Below are 25,310 nucleotides of genomic sequence, written 5' to 3'. Positions count from 1 at the left end.
AGTGGAAATGTTTTTTTATCTATTTTTTCCTCCCTTCAAAATCATCCCAGATCCTCTTTGCAACTTAGTTCCCATAACAAAATGTTTTTTTCTATTTTTCTCTAAAGCATTTGTAATGGGACCAACAGGAATGAGGAATGCACATGTCATTACCAGAATCGTATTAGCACTAACTAACATTACTGAACTTTTCCCTTCTAAACATACAACCACAAATACTGAAAACTCCAGAGAAAATGAGGGTCATTGTGAAACACCTCAAAAGGAAGAGGGCCTGGGAAATATGGATGAGCTCAAATAAAGCAGAGAATTGTGTGAGAAGTGCACTTTTAAATTTAATATAAACATTAATTTCAAATTAGTATTATTGAGGGAGCAGTGCAGAAAGAGATCATGCCATAATAGAAACAGAGAAGTAGAAGTGCTGACAGACTTGAACAGCATAAGCTTGTTGTTGTAGCAGAAAATAGGGAGTCACTGGGAGTATTCCAGACTCTACTAAAGGTTAGAATGAGAGTTTAAGAACAGGATACTAGCCCCAGTATTTTGCATGAATCGGAGCATTCTACTACTAGGTTACCCAGTGAAGTAGTTAAGATGGATATTAAAAAAGAAACAAAAGAACTTCTGCAATACAAAGAGTCAGAAGCAAATAATCTGTGTATAAACAAAATCATTTGAGAAAACAGTGGCATGACTGGTATTCAGCATAACTGATATAGTCTGGCAGTACCTGAAAGTGGAAAGCATTATGCAACTGGTTAATATGATTGATCTTGTCTAGTATTTCTCACTCTCTCTCACACTTTTGGGGAGAGTAACGCAAAAGCTTTGTGCTTTTTGCCAACCGCTGATACTCAAGAAAGAAGAAAACTTTTCATTAACACAATGTCTTTTGTTTAACATATGTAACCTCATGTTCACATATGATATAAACTATGAAAAATACAGGCTCCTCAGCAAAAACATAATGACTCATGCCAACAACAGGATACACTTGAAAGTATCAGATTTTATGAGCCTACTGAAGCAATACCACACAATGATACAGTACATGAATATTCAGGAGCTGCCAAACCAACAGCAAGCAAAGAAACTGGAAAAGGAAGCTAGGAAATTAGGGATCCCTTGCATCATACCAATCACGTATGACTTTTTTTGATGGATAATCCACCATAATCTCCAAAAATAAACTCTACTTACAGACAAGTAATCCACTCCCTATTTACAGGCACTTCTTTCTACACAGAACTGTATTTCTCCTTCCTAAGTGAAGGACAGGACAAGGGGTGTGGGGAAGGGGAGCGGCGAGAAAAGAGTTGGCCCTGGATCTGCTCTATCCCAAAATACTTCCAAACCAAGAAGTCCATTCCTTCTCCTGGAAACCAGATGTCTCCTTTTGTTACCCATTCTCCTTGCAACTCAAGCAGCAACAGTTAAGGCCACTGAGGGTACCCTGCTTTGGTGAAGGGCTGTTAGGAATACTCACAAATGAATCTTTTTATGCATTTAGAAACCACTTGAAAAACTAATTTTGTTGGGTTTGGAGTCAGTGCAGGCAACTGAAAACACCATGCAACTGTATTACAACTCTGGTTAGTTATGCCTGTTACATCTTGAATTACACGACCATATACCCTTCTTCCCCTCCCCCCTTCTTACTGCAACAAATGGTAGCTTTTCCAGCACTCCTTTAATCCCGGAAGAACAATTGGCAGGACAAAGAATATTGTTTTCTGAACTGAAAAACGGAGCTGAAGCATATTTACATAATTACATTTGTTTGGGAATGTGACTTGATTAAAAAACAGGAATCCACTAGGATTCTCAAAAGCTTTAGAGAAAACATCTTTTCTTTAACTTGACTACCTGTGCTTCCATTAAATGCCTCCTCACTTTCATTCACAGACCAGGAGCAGAACTTACTTTGATAATTACACGCTAAGGAAGAAACAGTATATTTGGAGTAAGACAAAAAAACCCAGCTAACCTGAAGAACAGCAGGCACTATGAGGAAAAACATAAATCAGGGAACTCTTACCTGTTATTTAGTGTGGTTGGCAGAGGATGCGTTGCATTGGGTGGCACGGTTGCATGAGTGAGAGAAGCGTTCTGTGATATTGTTGCTGGCGTCTGAATTACCCCATTTAAAGCCCCTACAATTCCATTGATTGCCAGCTGGCTGGCTGGCAGTGCTCCAATTATTCCACCCACACCCGGCACTGCAGGAATGGTGGAGGTTACAGTCTGCATACCACTAGCCAGTGCCCCCACTGTCACACCATTGACCTGCTGAACTCCAGGGACTCCCGAGCCTTGCTGGGCCGGACTCTGCCCAGCAGGTGGTGGAGTGGAAAGCGCTGATGAACTGCTGGTGCTTTGTCCACTGGAGGTTATCTCCTGGTGTCAAAACAAACAACAAAGCCCCCTCAGCTGCATAAAATTTCACCTAACGCCACAATGCAAGGACTGGGATGAGTTAACTTGTAACAAGTTTAGGTTTAGAAGAAAGAAATAAAAATTACCTGATTTAATACAGGAAGAGAATTGTCCGGTAAAAAACTGTTTCCCAGATGAGGGCTTTTACTGCTGTTCAAAGAATCAGTGCTAGGTGCTAAAGTAATTGTTTCAAAAAACACACAGTGGTTAAATTTCTGTAACATGCAAAAAGATTCAGAATAATTATTTCAAAATTATGACAAAGGTAAACATAGAAAATGTAAAGTCAACTTTAAAATCATTGCTGAATAGTAAAATATTAACTAAGTAATTGGTGAATCAATAGATTCAAATGGATGTGCTCCAAACTGAAGTAAAAGAGAAACTGCACTGAAAAAAGTAGTAATGGTTCAGAAAAATAAACCAATTGATGTTTAAACATTTAACACATCAGCAAATACTTGGTCTATATTCATCCTACATTTATATTCATCTCCCATCAATGGCATGTGTGGATGAAATAGATATTTCATATAAACACATGTTCAAATTACTTTGACACTTTAATAATCCCCTCTACTTACGTGCTTGTACTGGAAAGGCATGTGCTTGATGAGAAGGGCTGGGATTTGAAGTTATTGTTGGAAAGGGCACCGAAAGCTGTGCATTGAGAAGCTGAAGTCGCTCCTTCTTTGCGGTCAGATTCTTTATCTGTTCTTCCAACCGCCTATTCTCAACTTGAAGTTGGTGTAATGATTTAAGCATTCCTAAAACTAAGACAAAAAGGCACACATTACATTTCACAGCCACATTCAATGAACGAATAACACCTTCATTCAGTTTTAATTTCTGCATTACATTAAGACTAGCATATATGTGAAAATATAAAATTATTACAGATGTCTGAATTTTAGCAGAAAGATCTGAGATCAATTTTGTGTTATTTAAAGCATAGAAAGAAGTTTACAGTGTGCTGTGATAGTAATTTTGGAATACCTCTACACCCTGGCTTAAATACTGATAAAGTAGCCTCATTAGGGCCAGGATACATTTTAAGCAAACAGCAGTACCTGACAACTTAGCCCCAAATCAGAATATAAAAGTATTTCAGTAGCACAGGATAGTTGGGATAAATCCAGTTCAGCTGCAGTATTAGGAACTATAAACCTTATAAAACAGAGAAGTTTGACAAAAATATGCTCAGCTAACAGCACAAGCAACCAACAACATTTATATAAAAACAACCAAGTTTATGAAAAGGGAGTTTTTCTGATTTAATTACTTGTACAGTGAATCATAAACCAATAGAAACAATGAAAAAAAAAAAGAGAAGTCCTCCAACGTGAAGTTGTCCCAGTGCACCTTGGCGGGAGCTGCGAGCAGCGATCTCGGAATCCCCCAGCAGGGAGCACTCTGTGAGCACCGCACTTACCCCCCGCGTTTGCATAACGAGGGCATCACCTTCTCCATTGACCTGATTTTTACCAAGCACAGTTTTCTCAAACTCCCATTTGGTTTCAGAACTTGGATTTCCCAACCAGTACTAGAGTGTGACTGTAAAGCCACAGGGATAGCCTCCTTTTTTTTCTTGCCTTTTTTTTTTTTTTTTAAATTCTAAATTGTATTTGTTTAACATGACCTCTGGGCCTACTACAGACATAAGTCTACTGGTATAGGCACATCTGGTCATTTCCCAAGGATTTAGCTTTTATCCCTCCTCTTCAAGAACATACAAAGGAACCCTCAGTGAGCTCAAATGAGATGCAATAAGACTTAGCTAAACCTGTCCTCCAGCTATCATGTTTAAAGGATTATCCCTGCATGAATTTCCTCACAATTAGCATTTTTGTCAGGATACCATTCATAAAAATACTAACTAGATACCTCTTTACACTACCAAGGAGAAGAATAATGCGTTCAATAAAATATAACACAAACCATAACCTGGAATAAAATAAATTTTTTAACATATTCAGTGATTGTCTTTGATACTGATACACTGTTGAATATGGAGATCCACGTGATCTACTGATCACTTATGCTTTTAACATATTCATTCTTGGACTATTCCACTCTATTAAACATAACTTGAGAAAATAATAATTTGCCTGCTTTAGGAACTCACAAGAAAGGCAGAACACAATAAAGACACGAAAGCCCAGTAGGACACCTGACTAACATTTGTAAATATTTTCTTTTCAAACAGCAACAGAAGTAGGCAATTCAGATTTAAAAATAAAAAACAGAACAATAAAAATTATTACACCAATCTATATCATACAATATAAAGAAAAATGGGGAACTGTACTACATATTTACAGTAGTGGATCTAAGACTTCAGAGTTTCCAAACTCTGCAACTGGACCTGCAAGTTAGTTCCTCTTGCATGATAGAATTTCCCCATCTATAAAAATGTAGATGATCATAGAGAAGTCTTTTGTAATCTACTGATGCCATGTGCTGCACTAAGAACTATGCTAGAACTGTACATTACAGTTGTATTTCAATTCACGGCAGAAAATAAATTTTATTAAAATTCTTGGACAAGCACAGAACAGCAGTTCTGAGTAACAGTTGGCAAAAGTCATAATAAAACAGACTGTGAGTACTTACTGTCACTGGGGGTGCCTTGCTCTAATAAAAATTGTTGTCCTTCACTCCATTGCCTCTCCAGAAGCTGTTCTATGCTGGCTGCTACTGGGGGCAAATTTTCCCCACAACCATTTCCTGACTGATCATAGCGAATCTGCAAGTTGCTCACAGGGGATCTGTTGAAAATATTGCAATTTATTGTTTAAAGAAAAGGATGAAAGGAAATGTATTAGAAAAAGGCTGTTGAAATTTCTTATATCAGCTCTTAGCACCTACATATCTTATGCTTCCAAGACTAAGCTAATTCATCAAAATCACTAAGAACTCCTGGTTCTCACTGCCAGGGCTTTAATAAAAGAAAGACATATTATTACAGTGTGAGAATTTATACTGAGAAAGCACATAACCTCTTCTTGCATACAGACTAACAAGACAGTAACTGACAAATAGCATTGAATTAAATTATACAACACACACTTCTACAGCAGGAAACCATTATATGTGGATACACAGGGCATCAACTTTGGGGGCAAAAAAACCAACCCACACCAAACTTCAAACCTTTCCCTGATAAAACTGGGAAAAATAAAACCAATTTCTTAAAAGCATCACATAGAAAGGCCATATGTAATTCCACTGACTAACTTGTTCTTAAAACAGTCATGTAAACCCGGACTTTTGAGGGACTACATGAAAATATTATTTCACAAGGGATGCAATGAAAGTTCGAAGTTATCCTCTGCCTGTTCTGTGAACACTTAATATACCTCTTTTTTTACTCATGATCACACACAGTTCAAAGAATAATCCCCTTGCCACATGTCTTTTCTCATTCAGGAGAAAATTAATTATTCAGCACATGGCCACTGAGAAAGCTGGCTACCTCTCTCAGGCCCTAGGAGAAGGCTTCTTTTGCATTGGATGGGGCACAATTTAACTTGTGAGCAAAGCCAGATATTCGGTGTATTTCTGACTCGGATTTCTGGTCTCATGTATGCATGGTCCCATTTCTCTACAGGACCACCACCAGAGCCCACTAAAAGCTGGTTCTTGATTTTGATGTTGGTTGTTTGGGGGGATAACCAATTCCAGTGAGCTCAGATTCTCAGATATTAGTTATTACTGTAAGCAATTGGTGCCATCATGGGATCACAGCTGTACTGTTGCACCCACAGTGCAGACTTACCAAGAAGACCACCACAGTCCCAGTACAGGACAACACAGAGAGCTCAGGAAATCAGTGTGTTAATTATGATTACCGTAATAAGCAGTGGTCACAGCACATTAGCTACCTAATGAGTGTCGAGCATTTTGCAGGCACCAGAGCAAAGCGATTTTTTACGAGAAAAGGTTTTAAGTAGGTGACTTAAGAGCTCTGTTAAGTATTTATAAATAGGTCCTTTTTTGCATACAGGAAGAAAGGAAAGCACTTGTTAAAACAAAAAGCCCTGATGAATGGATAACCAAGGTAGTGTTTTTTGACAAGAGATGACAACACAACAGCACGTAACAGTTCAGCACAGAGACAGCAAAAGTAGTCTTAGAACGGACTGTTAACACGATGTGCTGAAGCAGTAAGAAGGAAAGTTTATGCAGAAACTACACTTACACTTCACACGAACAACCCACTTCAAAACCAATACAAAACCAGAAAACAAATACATAAAACCACTGAATAACTCCCCCAGAAACTTCTGTCTGTCTACGTGTTCCTGAGCGGCACATAATGCTACCTTAACAGATTGTGCCATTTGAATTATAGATCACCAACAAAATTCTTGTTGGGCTTTGGACTGCTTCCCATCAATTTCGAAAAGGTAGAAACAATGCAGTACATGATGGTACAACCTCTGCAATCCTTCACTGGAAGCCTGTTACAACAGAAGGGTAAAAAAAAGTAAAATCCAGACTTCTGTGTATTGCAACATTACTCAGTCTCTCCTCTCTACCAACTGAACCCCTAGCTCATCCTTTAGACAGGATATGGTTCCTGCATGCTAGGGTTGAATCCTTATTCCAAATAGTATTTGATCAGAGTTTCCAACAGGATTATAAAGGTGCTGTCTGCACTGGTCCAATCCTGCCACGGAGATGGGAATCCTGTTGCACACCTTGCCTGCTTTCACAATTGTTTTTTGTTTAAGTTTGGGGTACAGTTACTCATACTATAGAGCATTAATTAGAAGCAATACTGCATTTAGATATAAGCATACATACAGATTTTACTGCAGGTACTACGTAACATATTTTTAAATCTAAGGTTAAGTACGGGGTAAAAAATAGTTTAAGTGCTACCTTGGGAAAAGCAGCAATTCCTTTGCAAAATGGAAACAGCTCACATATACCAGGTATATTTATATTTCTCATATATATATTAAAAGTTAAAATACAGCATCTTAAACATCAAACGCTGTGGTTATACTGGGGTGGAAAGATATAACAATATGAATTGGAAATGACCATACAAGCTCATGAGTTACATATGTCTTCTCCGAAGAGCTGCAGTCAGCTGCGTCATCAACAGCAAACAAATGTTCTGCAAGTGTTTTTATTTTAAGCAACTCGCTGAAAATCACATGGTTCTTTCAGAGAACTGTGTTATTTATGTATCTCATAAGTTTCAAAGGGAACAGAGTCAGAACTTGCAGCTAAATAATTTTAAATAGATAAAGCAGGTAACATTCGGAGTTGCAAAGTTTCCAGATAGCAGATTTTTTAAAGTTAGCTTTTTATTCACTATAAACCATATTTTAAGTAACCATAGTTACTTATTTATTGAAGTGGGGAAGGTGGGGAGTTATCTACACATTTTACAAACCTTGACATATGTGTAATCTTTTTTGTCACGCAAAGCAGGGGTGAAATTTGCTGACTACTGAACTTAACTGAATGAGTAGGTTTTCTAAATTTTTTCCATGCTAGGTGTTTCAGACTAAGTTTTCCCACCTATCAGTTCTGTTACTACAGCAGCAATTTCTCCCCCTTGCTTTCTCTCACACCGCCCCCGCCTCTCCTCCATTTTGGCTTGTTTTTGAACAACACTACTGCCAAGCAAAATCTCTCTCCTCTTTGCAAAGTGCTACAGCTTCTATACACTGCAGGAAGCTTTTCAATTGTGGATTGAGGTGGCCTTTGTATCATCCAGTTTTCCTTAAGCATCCCCATCAGAACCAGTTGGTATTTTACCATGCTGCAAGTGCTGGACTGTATATACCCTGAACATACACACTTTGTACAAACATCATATTTAAGTTTACCTTCCCAAGTATTTGACCAAAAGACAGACTGAACACAACTATGATTTATGCAAATATTAACTAAGAAGGCATTAAAACTCATAATTACCACAACATGTATGCATAAGAGGACTATTAAATATATAATCAAAAGTTCTGGAATTTCCTAATTGTTGAGCATTTTCCTTTGCAAAATTCTCTGAACTTCCTTATCTGTACAGATCAATTTATATGCTAATATAAGTATACAAATTTATACTAAGAATACCATCTAAACTGATTTGTAAATTCTCTAAAATTATTTTAGAAGCAACACATACTGGAAAACTTAAAAACAAGTTCATGACTAGATAATAACACCTAAGTATTTATAATGGATAATCTCATTACATCCAGAAAGATGTCTTTTGATTAATTAAGGAATATAATACAAGATCAACAACACCAGACATGTACATTAAATTATCTAATTTGGAGATATTTGTTATAAATTACCATAATAAACACATGCTACAGCAATAAAATTCATTATTATAATGCTAATTCTAGCATTTTTTAGCATTTTATCCTAAAATATTTTTTCAGGATAAATCTCTTTTTCAGATAAATCTTTTTCATGGTTAGTACCTAAATAAAAAACAGAGTAATCACACTGTAAAATATAATTTATATTGGATTCAGTATAGAAAATAAAGCCCTTTAAAATGAAGACTTGCTTAAAATATACAGAAAATATTACTGAAATATTTAAAACACAATATTGAAATTTTAACAGCAACTATTTTAAAACAAAATAATATTATACAGTTTCAGCAGAATTCTTATCTCAAACTTTTCTAGCAGATGTGAATTGCAGCAGAACAAAAAAATACTTATTTTTTTCTACAGAGAATTATTAAAAATTTTGAAGTTGTGAGGGAAAAGGAAGAAAATATTTGCTTGGAATTTTTACTGATATTTAATGTTTCACACCATCTTATTCTTGAGATCATTGTTAAGTATATGGGATTTTGGAATTTTTTCAAATATTACTAAACTAAAATTGTGGTAACAAATCTGAGGAGGTAAGTGGTACATATGGATTAAATGACAGATAAATCCCTCTAAAGCAAGATTCCATTTCTTAAATAAGGGAGTAAACTAACTTACCTATAAACCTTAATTTGTAAACCTAATTTCAGTTGATACAAAAGTACATTTCAGCACAATTTTAGCTCTCTGGATGAATTAGGGATTTTTTTAGAAGGATATATCAATATAAAAATACATGTATTTATACATGTGTGTTTATATTTTTATATATATGGGCTTTTAAAACACTTTGGTATTACTGGTAAAAAGACAGTGAAGTTTGCAAATCTTAAAACATTTCCTCTGCCTGCACTCTCCAATGTAAATAACACTTACCGTGGTGAGAGACTTCCTCTGGGTGATCCTCCTCTGCCAACAAGGCTTCGGCTGTTATCTCCGAGATCTTGATCTGCAGTGTAAATATTTCACAGCTGATAAATCGCCTTTTCTTAGATAAGAGTTTTAATATCTGATGTAGATATTTTAAAAATACCTTCAATCTCAACTTCTATCTGTAGTTACTGCTGAAGAGTGAATAAGTAACTAGTTTAAGATTGTTGAACTGTAGCATGTAAGGTGTTGTCCTTACACATTTCTGAGGCTGTACCAGGCCATGGATTATGTTCACTTCTTTCATTCCTTTCAGTTTTACAGCACAGAAGCGTGGTTTGCATTTGCAGTACCCTCCCCTCAGCCACTTTTAATTTGTACGGTGAAAGTAATGAATCACAGCTGTGGACAGCTAATCTGTATGCTTATCACAGCAAATCCTGATGCTCTGTATTTTTTTAACACTTTGTATCCCAAAACAACTCATAAAATATATAACGTATTAAACTTACTGCTGCCATCTAACAAGCACACGTTATTCTGCAAATCTACTGAAAACTTTATGAAAGCGTATAATTCACTAATTCCTATTTATAAGCAAAGCATAGGAAAGCCCCTTGCTAAAAAGGTAGTAAAACAAACAAAAAAGGCCTCATTAAATATACGAAAACGTTTTGCTTGGAAGGACTCAAAAGGGTTATTTTCCCTATGGCCTCTCAATAAAATAACCCTATCTGCCCCCTTCAAGGTTGCCCTCCCCCTATTCTGAGTCAAGCGACCTCCGACCCCTTGGAGGGCAAAGACATGACTGATCCATTCTTGGTAAACTGCTAAACTCATTCCCTTCCCCCAAACAGGCATGACTACTACGACATGTCAACAAATCCTTACGGAGGGATTGAAACAAAGCAAAGCCAGCGGCTCATTAAAACCGCGGCAGAGAGCCTGCGGTACCAAATGCCAATCGGTAAATATTCACAAGATTATTAAATGCTGCACAAGTTCTCTAACGGGATCTCTTTCACACGAACTTGTATGTAATGCAATTTCATGAATTATGCAAATAAAGGTTTCAACTATTCACGACAAAACCCAGAGCTGTGTCACTCCAGTTGCAAAGAGCTGGGAACTGAGCGCATCAATCACAGGAGTCACAAGAGACACTGGTGCATTCCTGCCTGCTGATGGCTCTGCTTAAACATTTACATTTCACACACCGAGGGGAAAAAAAGGGGGAAGAAAACCTGCGCTGTTCCACAGAACAACTGAGAATTTACTTCCAACACAGAGCAACTTTGTACAGACATTTAATAACCGAAAGCTGAGCAGAAATCAAAAATACAATTTAACAACCTTTTTAAAAACAAAGAGTTCTGTGAAGCTGCACATGTGCACCAGCAGAGGAAGCTTACCTGCTTGGCTGTTTTCAGACTGAGCTATAAGTGCTGCCATGGCTGAATTTGGATTCAGCCTATTGCCGTACATGTTGGATGGAGGCAGACTGAGAGAAGATCCAGGTAGGGTGTTTGCCTGCAAGAAACCAATTACAACTTGAATCCTTTTTTTAAAACAGGGAGAAATGCTAAATGTATTTTAAAGAAGCCTTCTTAATGTACATTTATTATATTTGTAAGTTGAATGCTTTTTAAAACAATGTATTTGAAAGAAAAAAATGTTTTCCATTTTTAAGTATAGAAATAGAATTGCAGTACTTTGAAAAACAGATCAGGTTTTAAAGTGTGTTGTACTTGTGGCTGGCAAGATCTTTTAATTCAAGAAAACCCTTCTAATAAAAAACTACTGTAGCAAATATTAATACCTAAAGTGCATTTTAAAACAACCACAGTTTGCAGAACAGTCAGACTTCCTTGTGGTCCTGAAGTATGCACTCAATGCTAGGACTTAGTAGCATGGCGACCATGTGGTTATCCTACTAATTATTTAATCTTATTAAACCATTTACAAAATAAGGGCAGGTAGACAACAGATGTCTCACAAATGCTTGGGTTCCTTACATCACAAGCCGGCTGCGGAGGTCAAAAGGTCCAACTTTCAGCTCTACAGTTTAACTACACAGAGCCATATTTCCTTTGCTCGACTCCGTCATTAGTAAAACGTGCACAGTATTTTGTTACTTCCTATTTTGATAGGCTTGGAAGCCTGGTGGTTTTTTGTTTTGTTTTGTTTTTATTTTAAAGAACGCAAACAGCCATTACAAGTATGTTTTCTATACAATAGGGGGCTCCGGGAACCACAGCTTTGCCCTGACCCCATATAAGGAACTGTATTTTTGGCAGTTGGCCAGCTCTACTTATTGAAGAGCTCCCAAAGTTTGTGTTCATTCATGTTGCTAACCACAATTCTGAAGGTCTCTGCTGGGACTTGTGCCAAACAAGCGAAAATGAACCCTTAAACAGATGAAGCTAAGGAGGCTGGCCAAAATCTTGCATAATCCAATGCAATAAAAATACCTTCTTCCTTGGCTGCTTATGCTTTTTCCCTTTCGAAGAAAAAAAGATTTGTGTCAAATGCTAAGTTGCAGAGACAGGCAATCAAAGAAATAAAGGTACAGCTGCTTACTTTAAAGGCATTTTCCTACCTGATAAAAAAATTATTTCAGAACAAAGAAAATATTTCAAGGGGGGTGGGTGTGGAATCAAAGATCCACAAACCTGCATGATCACTGGTTTTAAAATCAATCTTCTAAGAAAATGTAAACAATTTTTACAAATGAAACTTTTTTTGAAAACAAAAAATAGAAGGTAAACCGTAAGGAACTCAATTTGTGGGACATTTTGACATGCATAACTGCACACAAGAGACAGGGGAAACATACTGGTTATTACAGCAAAATATTACAGAGTATAAACTATGTCTCTGGAAAGAATCACACAGTACCATTAATTTCTGGCTTTCTGCCAACATATTAAACTTGATGAATGGACTTTTATGAATTCACACAACTGTTTTCAATGATGCTTTATTTACTATATACTGGTGAGAAATTGTGCCTGATATTTACCTTCTTCTACTGTCACAAAGTTAGAAAAAGCCACAAGTAATTGCTTACAATGATCAGGGGTTTATTCATTTTTCAGTTTATAGGTATGTGCAAGATTGCTAAACATTGAAACACAGTGTCGCTTCAAATCTGGCTGTTACTTCTGGGGGGGTTGTTGGGGATTTTTTTAAGAATTGCGTATCTTTAGTAGAATTAATCTGAATTATTTCTAAGTCTTAAAAATAATGCAGGCATTTCCACCTCCCCAGGTACAACACCTTCCAGAAATACAATACATATCAGTACTGTGACACTGACAGACAAAGGCAGCAATACTGCACAGCTCCTGCTCTTTTCCTTAACAAATGCCTGAAGGGCAGCTCCAACTCAACCATTATTGTTCCTAGCAACCTTCAGCTCTTTTCCCCTCCAAACCAAACAAACTTCAGTCAAATCCTTTCACTGATAAAACCTGACAGAATGGAGTATTAAGAGATTCAATCAGTATTATCCTTCACCATACCTGAAAGACCAGACTAGCAAAATAAAAGTTTATATGATGTTATGAGTTCTACTAATACAGCTGGGGGGGGGGGTGGAAATGAAGGGGAGAGGGGAGGGAGTGGTGGTATTTAAACTCCAAACACCAGTCCTTATTTCTGTTTAGTTACACAGTATTTCCCCTAAAAGATTTCTTTTAATTCTAGTAAGTGTGTGTACTGCTCACATTTTACACAGAAGCTTCTATACTTAGCTCTCAGTCCATGTAATTCACTGCAAGGCTGCTTAAAACTGTGCAATAGCAACTATATAGTAATTTATGATGGCAGGGTAGCTATAATCAGCAAGGGGAACACGTTTATTTGACTGAAACACGCACAAATATCTTTAAGAACTTTCTGAATGTACCTAAGTATCTTGACGGGAGTTGCTGAAGTTGAGTAACTATCACATCACAAAACAGAAGACATCAAAGGAATTAAACGTTTGTTATGTGGGTTGATATAACAGATCAAAAGACTTAGAAGGATTTAAACAATATCTAAGAACTTGAGTTTTTCACAAGTGGTGGTTTCACCCTAAACTTTACCCCTGTTTGTACTTCAAAATAATAGTAAAGGTGTCCTACAAGTTGGAACTACAGAAGTTCCAATGCTATCCTGCATCCTATGCAACTCTTAAAGCAAAAAAGACACAGTAAAATTGTTCAAGTAAGTTGAAGGCAAATAAAAAACCTTTGAAAATACCTTTTTAACATGGCAATGTAAAATGACAAGAATAATGATTTGTGAAGCTTTCTTATGTATGTGACGACTTCATCTGACAAGGAAGTAGAGAAGGTGGAGGAGTGCTACATTATTTAAAGGTGAAATAGGAGCTTCATGTTTCACTCACAGTCGAAACAAGCTGTAGCAAGCATTTATTAAAAATGCACAATCATCCTGTCAATACAGATTAAGGTCACAGGACTGACACATGTTCTAAAATGCAGAACTTTTAAGGCTGTATTATTCTTTATTTCAACTGTTTCTATTTGAACACTCAACACAATACATGATCAAAATGTATGAACTAATAAAAGCCCAACACTACTAAGTATTTATTTTGAAAAGGCAGCAAAATTTCCTGAAAATATTTTAGCAGAAGGATTTAAGCCCATCTAGAGGTATAAAACACACTGCTTTCCTTTATGGCATGTTCAATAAATCAGTAAAGCCATAAGCAGCAGAGCAGCACAGAGGGACGATGCACTGTAATTCAGAGAATGCCCACGTGCAGCAAGAAATGATTGATATTTGACTGATGCTTAGAAACACTTCCTCTACAGCAAGAGAGAAAGTACAAGCATATTCTTCTAATTAAAGAACAAGACTTGCAAGTTAACTACTTTTAACTCCTATATATAAATATCCACCAAAATATTTAGAATAGTTTTATATTTGTTTGCATGACTCCAGTATTATTTAACAGTATGACTATAAAGTTTCCAAAGGATTCATATCTGAACATTTACTCGTATCTGAAATTTTCCAGGGGAAGGAGCCTCTTCAATCAAAAGTTGTATGTTAAGAAAAAAAAAAACAAAGGGGAGAAAAATGAGACAATACTTAACTATATTCAATCAGATTGGATATCAAAACTTTGAGACTCTCTGAACATGCCTTTTCCCCCCAATTCTTTTAAGTTTTATGCTATGAAATATTTTCTGATAACAGACCTCATTTCTGTCTCAGCTCCACACCAGTAAGGTTTTAATACTCAGCGTGTGATGAGAGATGAAACCAAGTGTGAACAACTTTTGGGTCCCATGAGTAGGCTGACTGTTGAAGCTGTCAGGTTCAATTGCATCATTCCACATTATTCAATGCCCCAAACTGCTCCCTAATTGTTAGAGGCTTAACATATTCAAAACCATTGTTTAGGCTAATGCTGAAATGCCTACAGTTGAGTTTCCATAAAGAAAGGGGAGGGATTTAATTGTAGTTAAACCATTACTGAACTCTCCTCCTTTCATGATAGGGCAACAGGGATGGCCAGAACAACCAATTCCAAGACAGCTTCTTAATCAGTTTATATCCAATCAACACCCCTTTTCCCCTCTGCTTTAAAAATTGTCAGTGCTATATTGTAGCTTTGTATTATATCATCATAATGCTTTACAATTAGTGGCACACCACCTAATTACCTATTTCCACCAATATTTATTTGTCAAAAATAATTTCAAAGGTTAATTTTATTTCTTGTATATAATAAAAACATATAATTGTTCCTGTGGTTGGGGTCACACCATTTACCAATCATACCAGGTTCTCCATCACAGCACAATGCTGTGAGATGAAGTGCAGAACTCCCCCTTGCTCCTACCAATACAAAGTGAAGAAATAAAGAGCATTAGATATGCCACTAACAACTACTTATGGCCAACTACTACTGAAATCATACAAAAAATTTCGATGCAGATGAAATTTAAAGCTAAATTTTCAGCAAGCTGTTCTGCTACCCTCCTGAGATGTTACGAACACTTTCCATGCATGTCTAGCTTCATGAAATATGGAAGGAGATTCAAGCACAGGACCAAGTGTTAGCATCAGTTTACTTCATCTACAAGACATCTTAAGCTGATACATTTTGGTATATGCCAAGCAATATTTATCTGAACAATGTATTAATTAATTAAAACCTGCATTGAATTTAAATGAGATTAGATATGAACACATATTCATTCTAGACATAATAAAAAAAATTATAATGTGCATATATAAAATTTTTTTTCTTTTCTTGAGAGGTGAAAAGAGCTGCCTGTCAAGTGACAGCAGTAGAAGCAACCTTGCCTTGTGTTGCCTAGATTAATTTGGGCAAGTGAAGAAATACTATTTTAATCTCTAAAATTTTTATGGCCTTTGCTTGGGTATTGAAGGCAATGGGAAGAATACGCTATTGCTTCCTTTTTTTCTTTCAGTACTTATGGTACAACCTTTAACTGCATTTAGAAGAGGTGAGGGAACCACAAATATCCATCATCACTTGCCTCCTGTGAACCATCAACTGTTCAATACAAAGATGAGTCCTGCCACATCAACACCTTCTCATGCATTACTTCCTGCAACACAACCCTTGAATATTTTCGCCACAAATACGGAATTTGCTTAGAAATCTTAGAATACTTATCAAGATCTTGTTTCCAATGGAAGAACAAAAATCTAAATACCTGTTTATTTTCCTATATGCCAAGAAACACAGATGGAAGAAAACACAGAAAATCCTTAATAAACTGTTTCCACATTTCTTCTGAAAATTACCACCTGACTTTTCAAAACAACTAGCACAACACAGAACAATATTAATCTGTAGCATTATAATTACTATTCATATATTTTAACTAAACTGATACTTTGATTTACATCTTTTTAATATATGTTTTGGCTGTCATAAATTATAAGTTGAACATAACTAAATTTCAAGCAAATGATATTGACCACTTGACTACAACAGCTTACACTACTGATGACTGGAATCAGAGTGAATTTTTACAGCAAACCTCACCTCACCTGCTATCACACATCACCAATGCGAATCAAATGCAAACATCCACTGTGGTTTTTTTACACATTCATTCTATGAATGCAACACTGAGATTGAAAAGATAGCCCTCCCATACTGCCGTCATTACCATCCAAGCACTCTGAACCTCTTAAAGTTTGGGGATTTTTTAAAACAGATAATCAAGGTCCAATTACACAATAAGTGTTTTCGCTACCTGGCTGAAATAAAAGAACTAACTGAAAAGTATAATTAGGAGGTCGGAAAAGTTAAAATGAAATCAGAAAAAGGGTTTACAATGTCTTAGAAGAAAAGAGCAACTTTTCATTCAAAAATAAGAAGAACATTAATTACAAGTGTACAAACTGTCAGAATTTAAATCTGTCAGGAAAACTGTATTTGTGACATCATTCCATAGATACAATATTCACTAGTACTTTTCCTGTTTGCAGCAAAAATAAATCCTGTGAACTTCTAGCTGCAATGAAGACTCTAGCTTATGAACAAGCTAATAATCAAATACTGTCTTTGAGAATCAATTGTTTCGATTAAATGTACAAATAAATCCTTCCATTAAATGAAGCCATCTAATCTTCAAACAGCAGCACTCAAGTGTTTTCCAAGAAAGGCATGAATGAATACAACTGGGAAACACAGTGGGATTTGAAAGTCAAAATGAAAAATTAATGGCACACCTACAGAAACTAATTTATACCTCTGCCCAGTGTACAACAAGGGCACATAAAGTCATTAAAAACCACATGGATAGAAGGCCTATCTTCCAATAACGTGAAAACACTATAACCTCAACTGTATTACCACTTTGCTCCTCTCTTTCATGTTAACTAACTAGGTATTATATAAAATTTTAACCAATTAAAATCTATTTATTTATATGGGAGACATAAAAAAGAGACCTGTACAAAAACTTACAAGAATGCTACCTCATTAAGAGGTCTTTTTTGTTTGGTTGGTTTTGTTGTTTGGGCTTTTGGTTTGTTTTTTAAAGGAGGCATTGCAGAGGTAAGACCCTGGGATTCATCCACAGACCTAACTGAAAACAGAGCTATCATTTCAACACAAAGCCCTTTTACCTTTAAGGTGGTTGCTCTATCGTTTCCATCTACCTCTGTCTTCATAGCACCTAAACTGTATGTGCTCTACAAAGACATGGAAGCACTATCATGTTGGGGCCCTCCCCCTGCCATGTGGTCCTGGGAGAGGGGCCCTGGGGGGGAAACACGGGGTTTCCCTGTCCCTGGTCAGCCTCGTTCCCCATTGGTTGTTTTGTGTTCCCCTGCGCGGGCAGGGACCCTCGGGTCCCATGATTGAGCAGTTCCTCGGCAGAGCCCCGGCCATGTGGCTGGAGAAATAAACATCTCTGAAACATCTATCAAGAATCGGTCCATATATATATATTCTTTCCATGGGCCTCGTTGTCTGATATGCGTGTTACAGTATCCCCGCTATAACAAATGGTGGGTAATGCGAGCAGAACAATCCCCAATCCCTACAGCAGCTGATTTGTGAGTAAACTCTGGATTCCTCTTCTTGTTTTTGTTTTGCTGTTCCATCTCTAAACTATGGAGGAACCATGGGAAGACTCTTGGCTCTCAGAGCCGCATATGGACATTTATCTTAAACTTGAAAAGATTCTTGAACAACGATTTGTAAATTCTAGCTTAATTCAAGCTCAAAAGGAACTGAACCATTTCCTTGCATGGTTGTTTAAGAACTTTTTCTATGTTTCTTGGGATTTAATTCTTACCAAAGACTTTTGGAAGACCGTTTGCACACAGTTAATTTCTGAGTCAAAATATATGCCAATGGAAGAATATTTTCGTGAATATTATTTAATTACCGAGACTGTTGAGCAATGTCAGCTGTGTCCTGGCGAAGGGAAGCGTGCCTCAGGGACCGTGCAACCCAGGCCACGCACACCGAGCACTCTGCGAGCAGCAGTGAAGCAGTTCCCGCGCGCGGGTGGAGGGGCACGAGCTGCAGTGTCGGCAGCAGAGCGAGGCACGGCGGGAGCGGCGAGACCCGGCAGTGCCCGCCCGGCCCCGCGCAGCGCGTGGTGGAGCGAGCCCCGTGAACACCCGACCGAGAGGGGCGGCGCGCGGGCGGCATCCAGCAGCAATGGCAGCAGAGCGGAGCCACGCCAAACCGAAACGCGCGCTGGAGCAGGGCGTGGGGGGGTCGTCGCTCAGGGGCCCGGACGAGATGTGGGCACAGCCCCAGGCAGCGGCAGCACAGCTGAGAGCAGAGGCGGCAGTGGCACGCGGGGAGCTGGGCGGTGCAGCCCGGCCCAGCCTGCACAGCCCCGAATGCGACCCTGGGAAGAGCGCGCAGGCACGAGCAGCCCCAGTGGCCCCGGCAGCACTGACAACCCCAGCAGCTCCAATGCGGGAGCGACTGAAAGCAAAAGAGAAAGCAAAAACGCAGCCAGACAGAAAACAGCAGCCACTCGGAAAAAGGAAAAAATCACCATAGCTAAGGTTTTAGGAATAGTAAAATGGTATGATGTTAAACAAAATTATGGTTTTATAACAAGATGTGACAACCAGCAAGACATATTCATTCATAGAACTGCTATTAAAAAGAATAACCCTGAAAAATGCATCCCAAGCTTGGGAGATGGAGAGGTGGTAGAATTCAAAATTGTGCAAGGTAGAAAAGGGTTACAAGCAGCAGAGGTCACTGGGCCTGATGGTGTTTCTGTGAAAGGCAGTATATAGGCTAAAAATCATAGTCATGTTAGACAATATCTCCATTATAAGCCCCCCCTACAGTCTCCCTTTCCTACTCCCACCTTTCCCTTTTACCCTATGTCCTATTACCCCCAGTGTATTCCCAATCCGTTTTTTCACCCATGGTTTCCCTCACAAAACCATGCCTTTGCCAATTGTTTCCCCAAAAATCCCTTTCCAATGCCGAGTGGGGGATGATGAGGGGGAGGGAAGAAATTAACTATTGTTGTTTAGAGTTCCAAAAGGTACAAATAGAAGAAACCCTCTCCTGCCTCAGTTTCCCCACAAAGCATGCCCGGGGAGTCCTGTCTCCCTTCTGTCAGCCTTAACATGTTCCAGAGAATCTGTTTGGACATTTAAAGACTCAGGAGGGTGGCTTGTTTTGTTTTGAAACTGTCCTTGTTATCTCATGTTTATCCAGTTGTTTTCAATGTTAAGTTTTAAATCTCTTTTTGTTAAAAATAAACAGGTGAAATGTTGGGGCCCTTCCGCTGCCGTGGGGCCCTGGGAGAGGGGCCCTGGGGGGGAGACATGGGGTTTCCCTGCCCCTGGTCAGCCTCATTCCCCATTGGTTGTTTTGTGTTCCCCTGCACGGGCAGGGACCCTCGGGTCCCAGGATTGAGCAGTTCCTCGGCAGAGCCCCGGCCATGGGGCTGGAGAAATAAACATCTCTGAAACATCTACCAAGAATCGGTCCATATATATTTCTTTCCACGGGCCTCGTTGTCTGATACACCGTGTTGAAGTATCCGCACTGTAGCAATCGTGCCCAAGAGTCTGTTTTACTTAAGAACTTTAATCTATATATGAGGAATCTCAATTGACTAGCAGAAAAAATTACTTTATTAGGCAACAAACTCAATATACCCATAGAGGAATCTATTTTCTTCATACAACTATTCCAAAGAAAGCCGGACACTTGCAATATGGGAAATAATGGATCTGAGAGAAACGTAACCACTTTCAACGACCATCTGTAATTTCAAAAAAAGTAATAACAAAGAATCACCTACTTATTCACAAGCACAGACATTTTAACTATCTAAATAAACATCAACAGTCTTTGCTATTTAAGTGATGAAACAAACACCTTCAGTAGCAGAATTGCTGCTGTGCAAAAATGCTTGCAAGATTCTCAACATTTATACAAGGCCTATAAGGACACTGCCTCAGCAACCAACTCTGCAGCTTGCAACAAACATACACCACGTATACTTAAAATCTTTTTCAAGTAAGACCTAAACATTCAGTTTCATCTAAATAGTTTTATTATTTCCATTGCATACAAACTAGAAAATTTCACACTTTTTAGATTCAACACCATTATTATTGTCTCAGGCAGCTAAATTGAACTAGTGCTACACTCAGTTCAATGAAGAGGTCAATGTGCCTCAGTTGCCTGGAGACTGATGGTTGCTACAGCAGCACCAGATAAGCCAAGCTAAATAAGCTTCAGCTTGAAGGCAGAAAACATTTATTGCTGGACCGAAACATTGATGCAGTTGTCTCAGCATGTGGCACTGTGCAAAACCAGGCAACTGCCTTTCAGACTACCTCTGTATTGCACAAGTCTACATGAAGACAAGCTTTCTGAAGCCAGAGGAAAACAAGATTTTCATTGGGCTAAATACAAGATTACTTGCAACTATGATTCCTTTGTTCTTCTAGTTGAGTCACATGTTAGAAGGAATTTTCCCTCTGGCTGTAAATTCCTCCTCCTTGCTACTCTCCTCCTCCCCCACCCCAAAAATCCTCAGTTAGATTGCATGAAAAGAAAATTAGACTTTTACCCATTTTGCCCGGAAGTAACTAGAAATTAAAACAGCTTTTAAGTGAGAAGCAAGAAAATTTTGATGGAAAAACTTTTGCTAGTACAGTTCTTTCACATTTTTTATTTTTCAAGACTCAAATTTAAGTGGCCGTGACACAAATATGATTTAGTAGGTTTGGAAAGAAAGTCTCTGTTTTGCACTGACATCCTACACCACAATATCAAACCTCTCTGTCTACAACATACTGAAGGATGCATTTAGCACTTTCCAAATCGAGAAGCGCTGGCAACTTCCCGTGCAGTGAGTCCCAAAGATGAGCAGCATACTCTGTTAAGAACGTTTCTTTTTGTTCTGGATATGCTGACATTTCCTTTTGTATCTTTTTGTTAAGTTATAAGCTAAGGAGAACCAAATAATTTCAGCACCTGAACAGCCTGTGATCCATGTTGATATTTTACCTTTGACCCAGTGCATAGGAACCTCTTTCAAGAGACTTTATCATCAAGAGGTATTTTGATAGTAACATAAAATATGTTAATTGGTTTTCATGTATCCAGCATTTCAATCGATTAGAGAATTCTAGTACCACAGTAAGGATCTAATTTCCTTTTTCTGGAAGCATGCTGCTTAAACCATGCAACATCATTACTTCCAGATGTTTTATTAGTCTCTTTTTAATTATCACTCATTAAAGGTAATACAAACCAAAAAAAACCCAAAACACAAAAAAAACACCCAACAAACAAACAACACCCCACCCCCAGCCTCCCAAACAAACAACATACACTGTATGAAAATGTATAAACTGAACTTAAAAAATGAACCAACTTAGATGTTTTGGAGAAATTTAGCAATGTATTAACATATTGTCATAATTGCTGTCTATGCTTTACTTTAATGACTAATTACTAAGAAGTGAGAGGTTTCACCACAAGGCACCCACCAAATATGCAGTAGAAGTCTATACTATCTGCACCCTGGACTTCGTAATAGCTGACTTCCTAAGAGCTCTTATAGGATTCAGTATCTCAATGATTTCTATGTTAAGGAACATAGAAAGTGGCCTGAAAAAAATGTAAAAAGAGAGTTCTTCTTAAGTTCTGGAAATCATCTCTGATTACACGTCTAATGCAGTTTAATATAATTATGCTAGGTTCCTTTGCACTGCAAAAAAAAAGGATTAAATCCTTAAATTAGTTTGCTGAGATCATGTCAACGTCTCTAGTTTTAAGAAGTTCTGATCCAAAGGTGTCTGCAGAAGTATTACACTAACTCTTAACTTACATACGGTTGTGATGTGCATCTTTGGGAGCAGAGCAGGGACTCACTTAAGCAGCCAACCATCTAATGCAGGTCACATCTGTCACACCCCAAAGTCCTAGAACTGAAGGCAGCTTGGGTTTTTCCTCTGTGTATTTATTCTACTCACCAAAGAAAAGCTGATTAAACACTGATAGCTGATAGACCTGCATCTATCTATCCACAGGGAGGATGGCCCAGAAACGTCCTTTAAAAGACTGCAGTCTGCCCAGCTCTAGCAAACTTCAGATGCTTAACTTGAAACCAACCTTCCTTCCTTCCTTCCGAATTCCTTCCTTCCTTCCTTCCGAATTCCTTCCTTCCTTCCTTCCTTCCTCCCTTACATTTACTTTGCGCTGAATATTACATTTAAAAAAACCAAATCCAAACCAGCGGGAAACAGGTTATGGTTCTCTGAACAAGACTGGAAAACAAAAGTGGACAAAGGAGTATCTTCCTTGGCCATACTGACTTTAAGAATGCAATATCCATAATTTGAGGTTACAACTGTAAAGTTGGAAGCAATATCAATCAGGTAGGTGCATTTTACTGTCCCATGCAAATACCCAGACCCCCTCCTGCAGACTTGAAAAAACCCCTCTCAACTTGAATTTTCAGCAAAGGAACATCTACTTGTTTAAGATGTACTATTAAGTTCCTTCATAATTCCATCCCTGTTGTAGAAGGTATTAATAAGATTGTTCCCAAAACTGCTCCTAACTTCTCTGTTGGAAGGAACGAAAACTAAGAATAGATGGAGTTCCTATTTCCTGTCTTTTCATTTATTTTCCCATGAGTGCCAGAATATAAAATAAAAAGGACAAGAAAGTTCCCTTGATAGCATGCAAAATGAGGAGCAGACTTAAACTATGACAAGGAAAAAAACCACTAAAACAGGAAGCCAAAAATAGTGTAGACTAGTTATTTGGAGAAAGAGCAGGGGACCACAGAGATCCAAAATTAGGGACTATATTAATTCAGAAAATGAGAAAATAAAAACCACAGGACAGATGCATCTGAAACATCATGTGCCCTACATTCAGAACCTGAAGAGATCTCAGAATTCCTTAGCTTTCACATTCCTCTGTTGTTAACAAGTAACTCCAAGTCTACTGGAAAAAAATAAGCCTTATCTTCCCCTACAAGCTGGATCAGACAAAGGAGGATAACCACCTCTACATGAATGCTAAAGAAAACCCTGCTGCTTTTGTACTGCTCCTAAGGGAAGTAAAGCCAAAGGAACTTTAGGACAATGGAAGTGATAAAAAGCAAACTTCTTTCACTCAGAATTGCAACTGAGCAGCAGCACCTACCTTCCCAATTATCACATCTGCACCCTGAGGCAGTAGTTGATTACACTATGTTGAAGTGGACCTATCATGCCATCACAAAAAGAATAACAAACAGCAACTATTCAGTTTCCCTATCTTTGTGCAAGCCACAAGGACTGCTGTTACAGATACTTCTTGTCCTTCTCCCTCTTCATTATCTGCCTCTGTGGCAAAGGAAGCACAGTGCATAAAGTAAGAGTTGGGAATTTAGGAAGAAAATAGAAGTTGCAGAGGAAAAAAAAATGCTTAGAAAAGAAAGAAGAATCTAGCAGCAGCAAAAAAATCATATTGTAAGAAAATCTTCTGGATTGTATCTGTAGGAGAGGCTTGTAACAAGTATGTGCCATATTGCTTGAAATTGCCTCACAGATGTGCTTATTACAGTCACCAAGAGCAGAGATACCATCGCACAGTAGAATGAAAAAAAAATCAACTACAAAGTGAAAATTTGATATTGAATTTTCAATAGGAATAAATCCTGAAAATTTATCAATAAACTAAGATTACTACAATGTAAAGATCATACATTACTGGATCATACAATAACAACCCAACATTTGATGATCTACAAATTTTTAAAGTAGAAGACTGTGTATTTAAGCAAACTACTACATGCCATTTCTACTCCCACTAAAAGCACTATTGAAATGAGATTACAAGATACTTAAGTGCATTTTTGTCTTGAAAGCAATACAGTCTGAACCATTAAATGGTTTTAACAATCAACGACTGAAGAAAGCCCTGTCAAAAACCTTTACTTCCAATTCTGCAGTTTGATTCTGCATTCAGAACCTGGAGACCCCAGAAACAATTGGCCACAGAGCTGTAGTAGAGTAATTTCACTAATTTAAGTCATCAAAAAGAACACACAGCTCGAGCAATTTCAATCTCAATCCCAACCAGAGTAGCAAACACTCAATTATACAGTACTAAATTAATAAAAAGAAATCCTGCTGTACAACGCCAGAAGACACTGAGGCACCCAGGTCACCACTTTTTTTATGAATTTATGTTAATCACAAAGAATAACTTATCAGAAACAGCAGTACGGCAAATTGTTACAGAACAGCATAACAGACTGACAAACATTTTTGCTATAATTATGAAGCACTATGAAATATTTGAGATAAAAACTGAGCATAGGACATTCAAGTGGTGCAACTTGTCACCTGGCTTAAAAGGGAAAAGTGAAGATGATATTCAAAATCCAAATGGAAGAAAGCAATTTTTCTCAATAACAAAGCACATATCAGTAACCATATGAAAGTTAAAAACACACTTCTGAGAGGAAAGACACAAGTTTAGAATACAGCAATTTGCTGCTACATACAAAATAAGCAGTACCCACAACCATGTCAAGAGTAGCAATTCATGGAAAAGCAGGATAAAGTATTTGTGTGGACTGTACCCCTTCTCTCCTGTATCCCTTTTTTACTACACTTTTGCAA

The 25,310-nt window shown here is 37.8% G+C and overlaps 1 protein-coding gene across 6 annotated transcripts in view; it reads right to left on the bottom strand.

Moving 5' to 3' along the window:
- MLLT10 (MLLT10 histone lysine methyltransferase DOT1L cofactor) overlaps nt 1-25,310 on the bottom strand; it is a 128,722-nt gene that overhangs the window by 7,733 nt on the left and 95,679 nt on the right. For all 6 annotated transcript variants that reach the window (XM_042043636.1, XM_042043638.1, XM_042043637.1 and 3 more), the window contains 6 exons: nt 11,081-11,198; nt 9,675-9,747; nt 5,053-5,207; nt 3,024-3,212; nt 2,526-2,614; nt 2,042-2,400 (listed from right to left, as the gene is read on the bottom strand). In XM_042043636.1, coding sequence (XP_041899570.1) covers nt 2,042-2,400; nt 2,526-2,614; nt 3,024-3,212; nt 5,053-5,207; nt 9,675-9,747; nt 11,081-11,198 — 983 coding nt within the window. The remainder of the gene's footprint in view (nt 1-2,041; nt 2,401-2,525; nt 2,615-3,023; nt 3,213-5,052; nt 5,208-9,674; nt 9,748-11,080; nt 11,199-25,310) is intronic.

The sequence above is a fragment of the Corvus kubaryi genome, unplaced genomic scaffold, assembly GCF_017639235.1.
Source record: "Corvus kubaryi isolate FWS band 111438036 unplaced genomic scaffold, C.kubaryi_AGA036_p1.0 37398, whole genome shotgun sequence".
NCBI lineage: Eukaryota > Metazoa > Chordata > Aves > Passeriformes > Corvidae > Corvus > Corvus kubaryi.
Note: the sequence above shows the minus strand (reverse complement) of the source record. Positions and strands in the feature narration are given on the sequence as shown.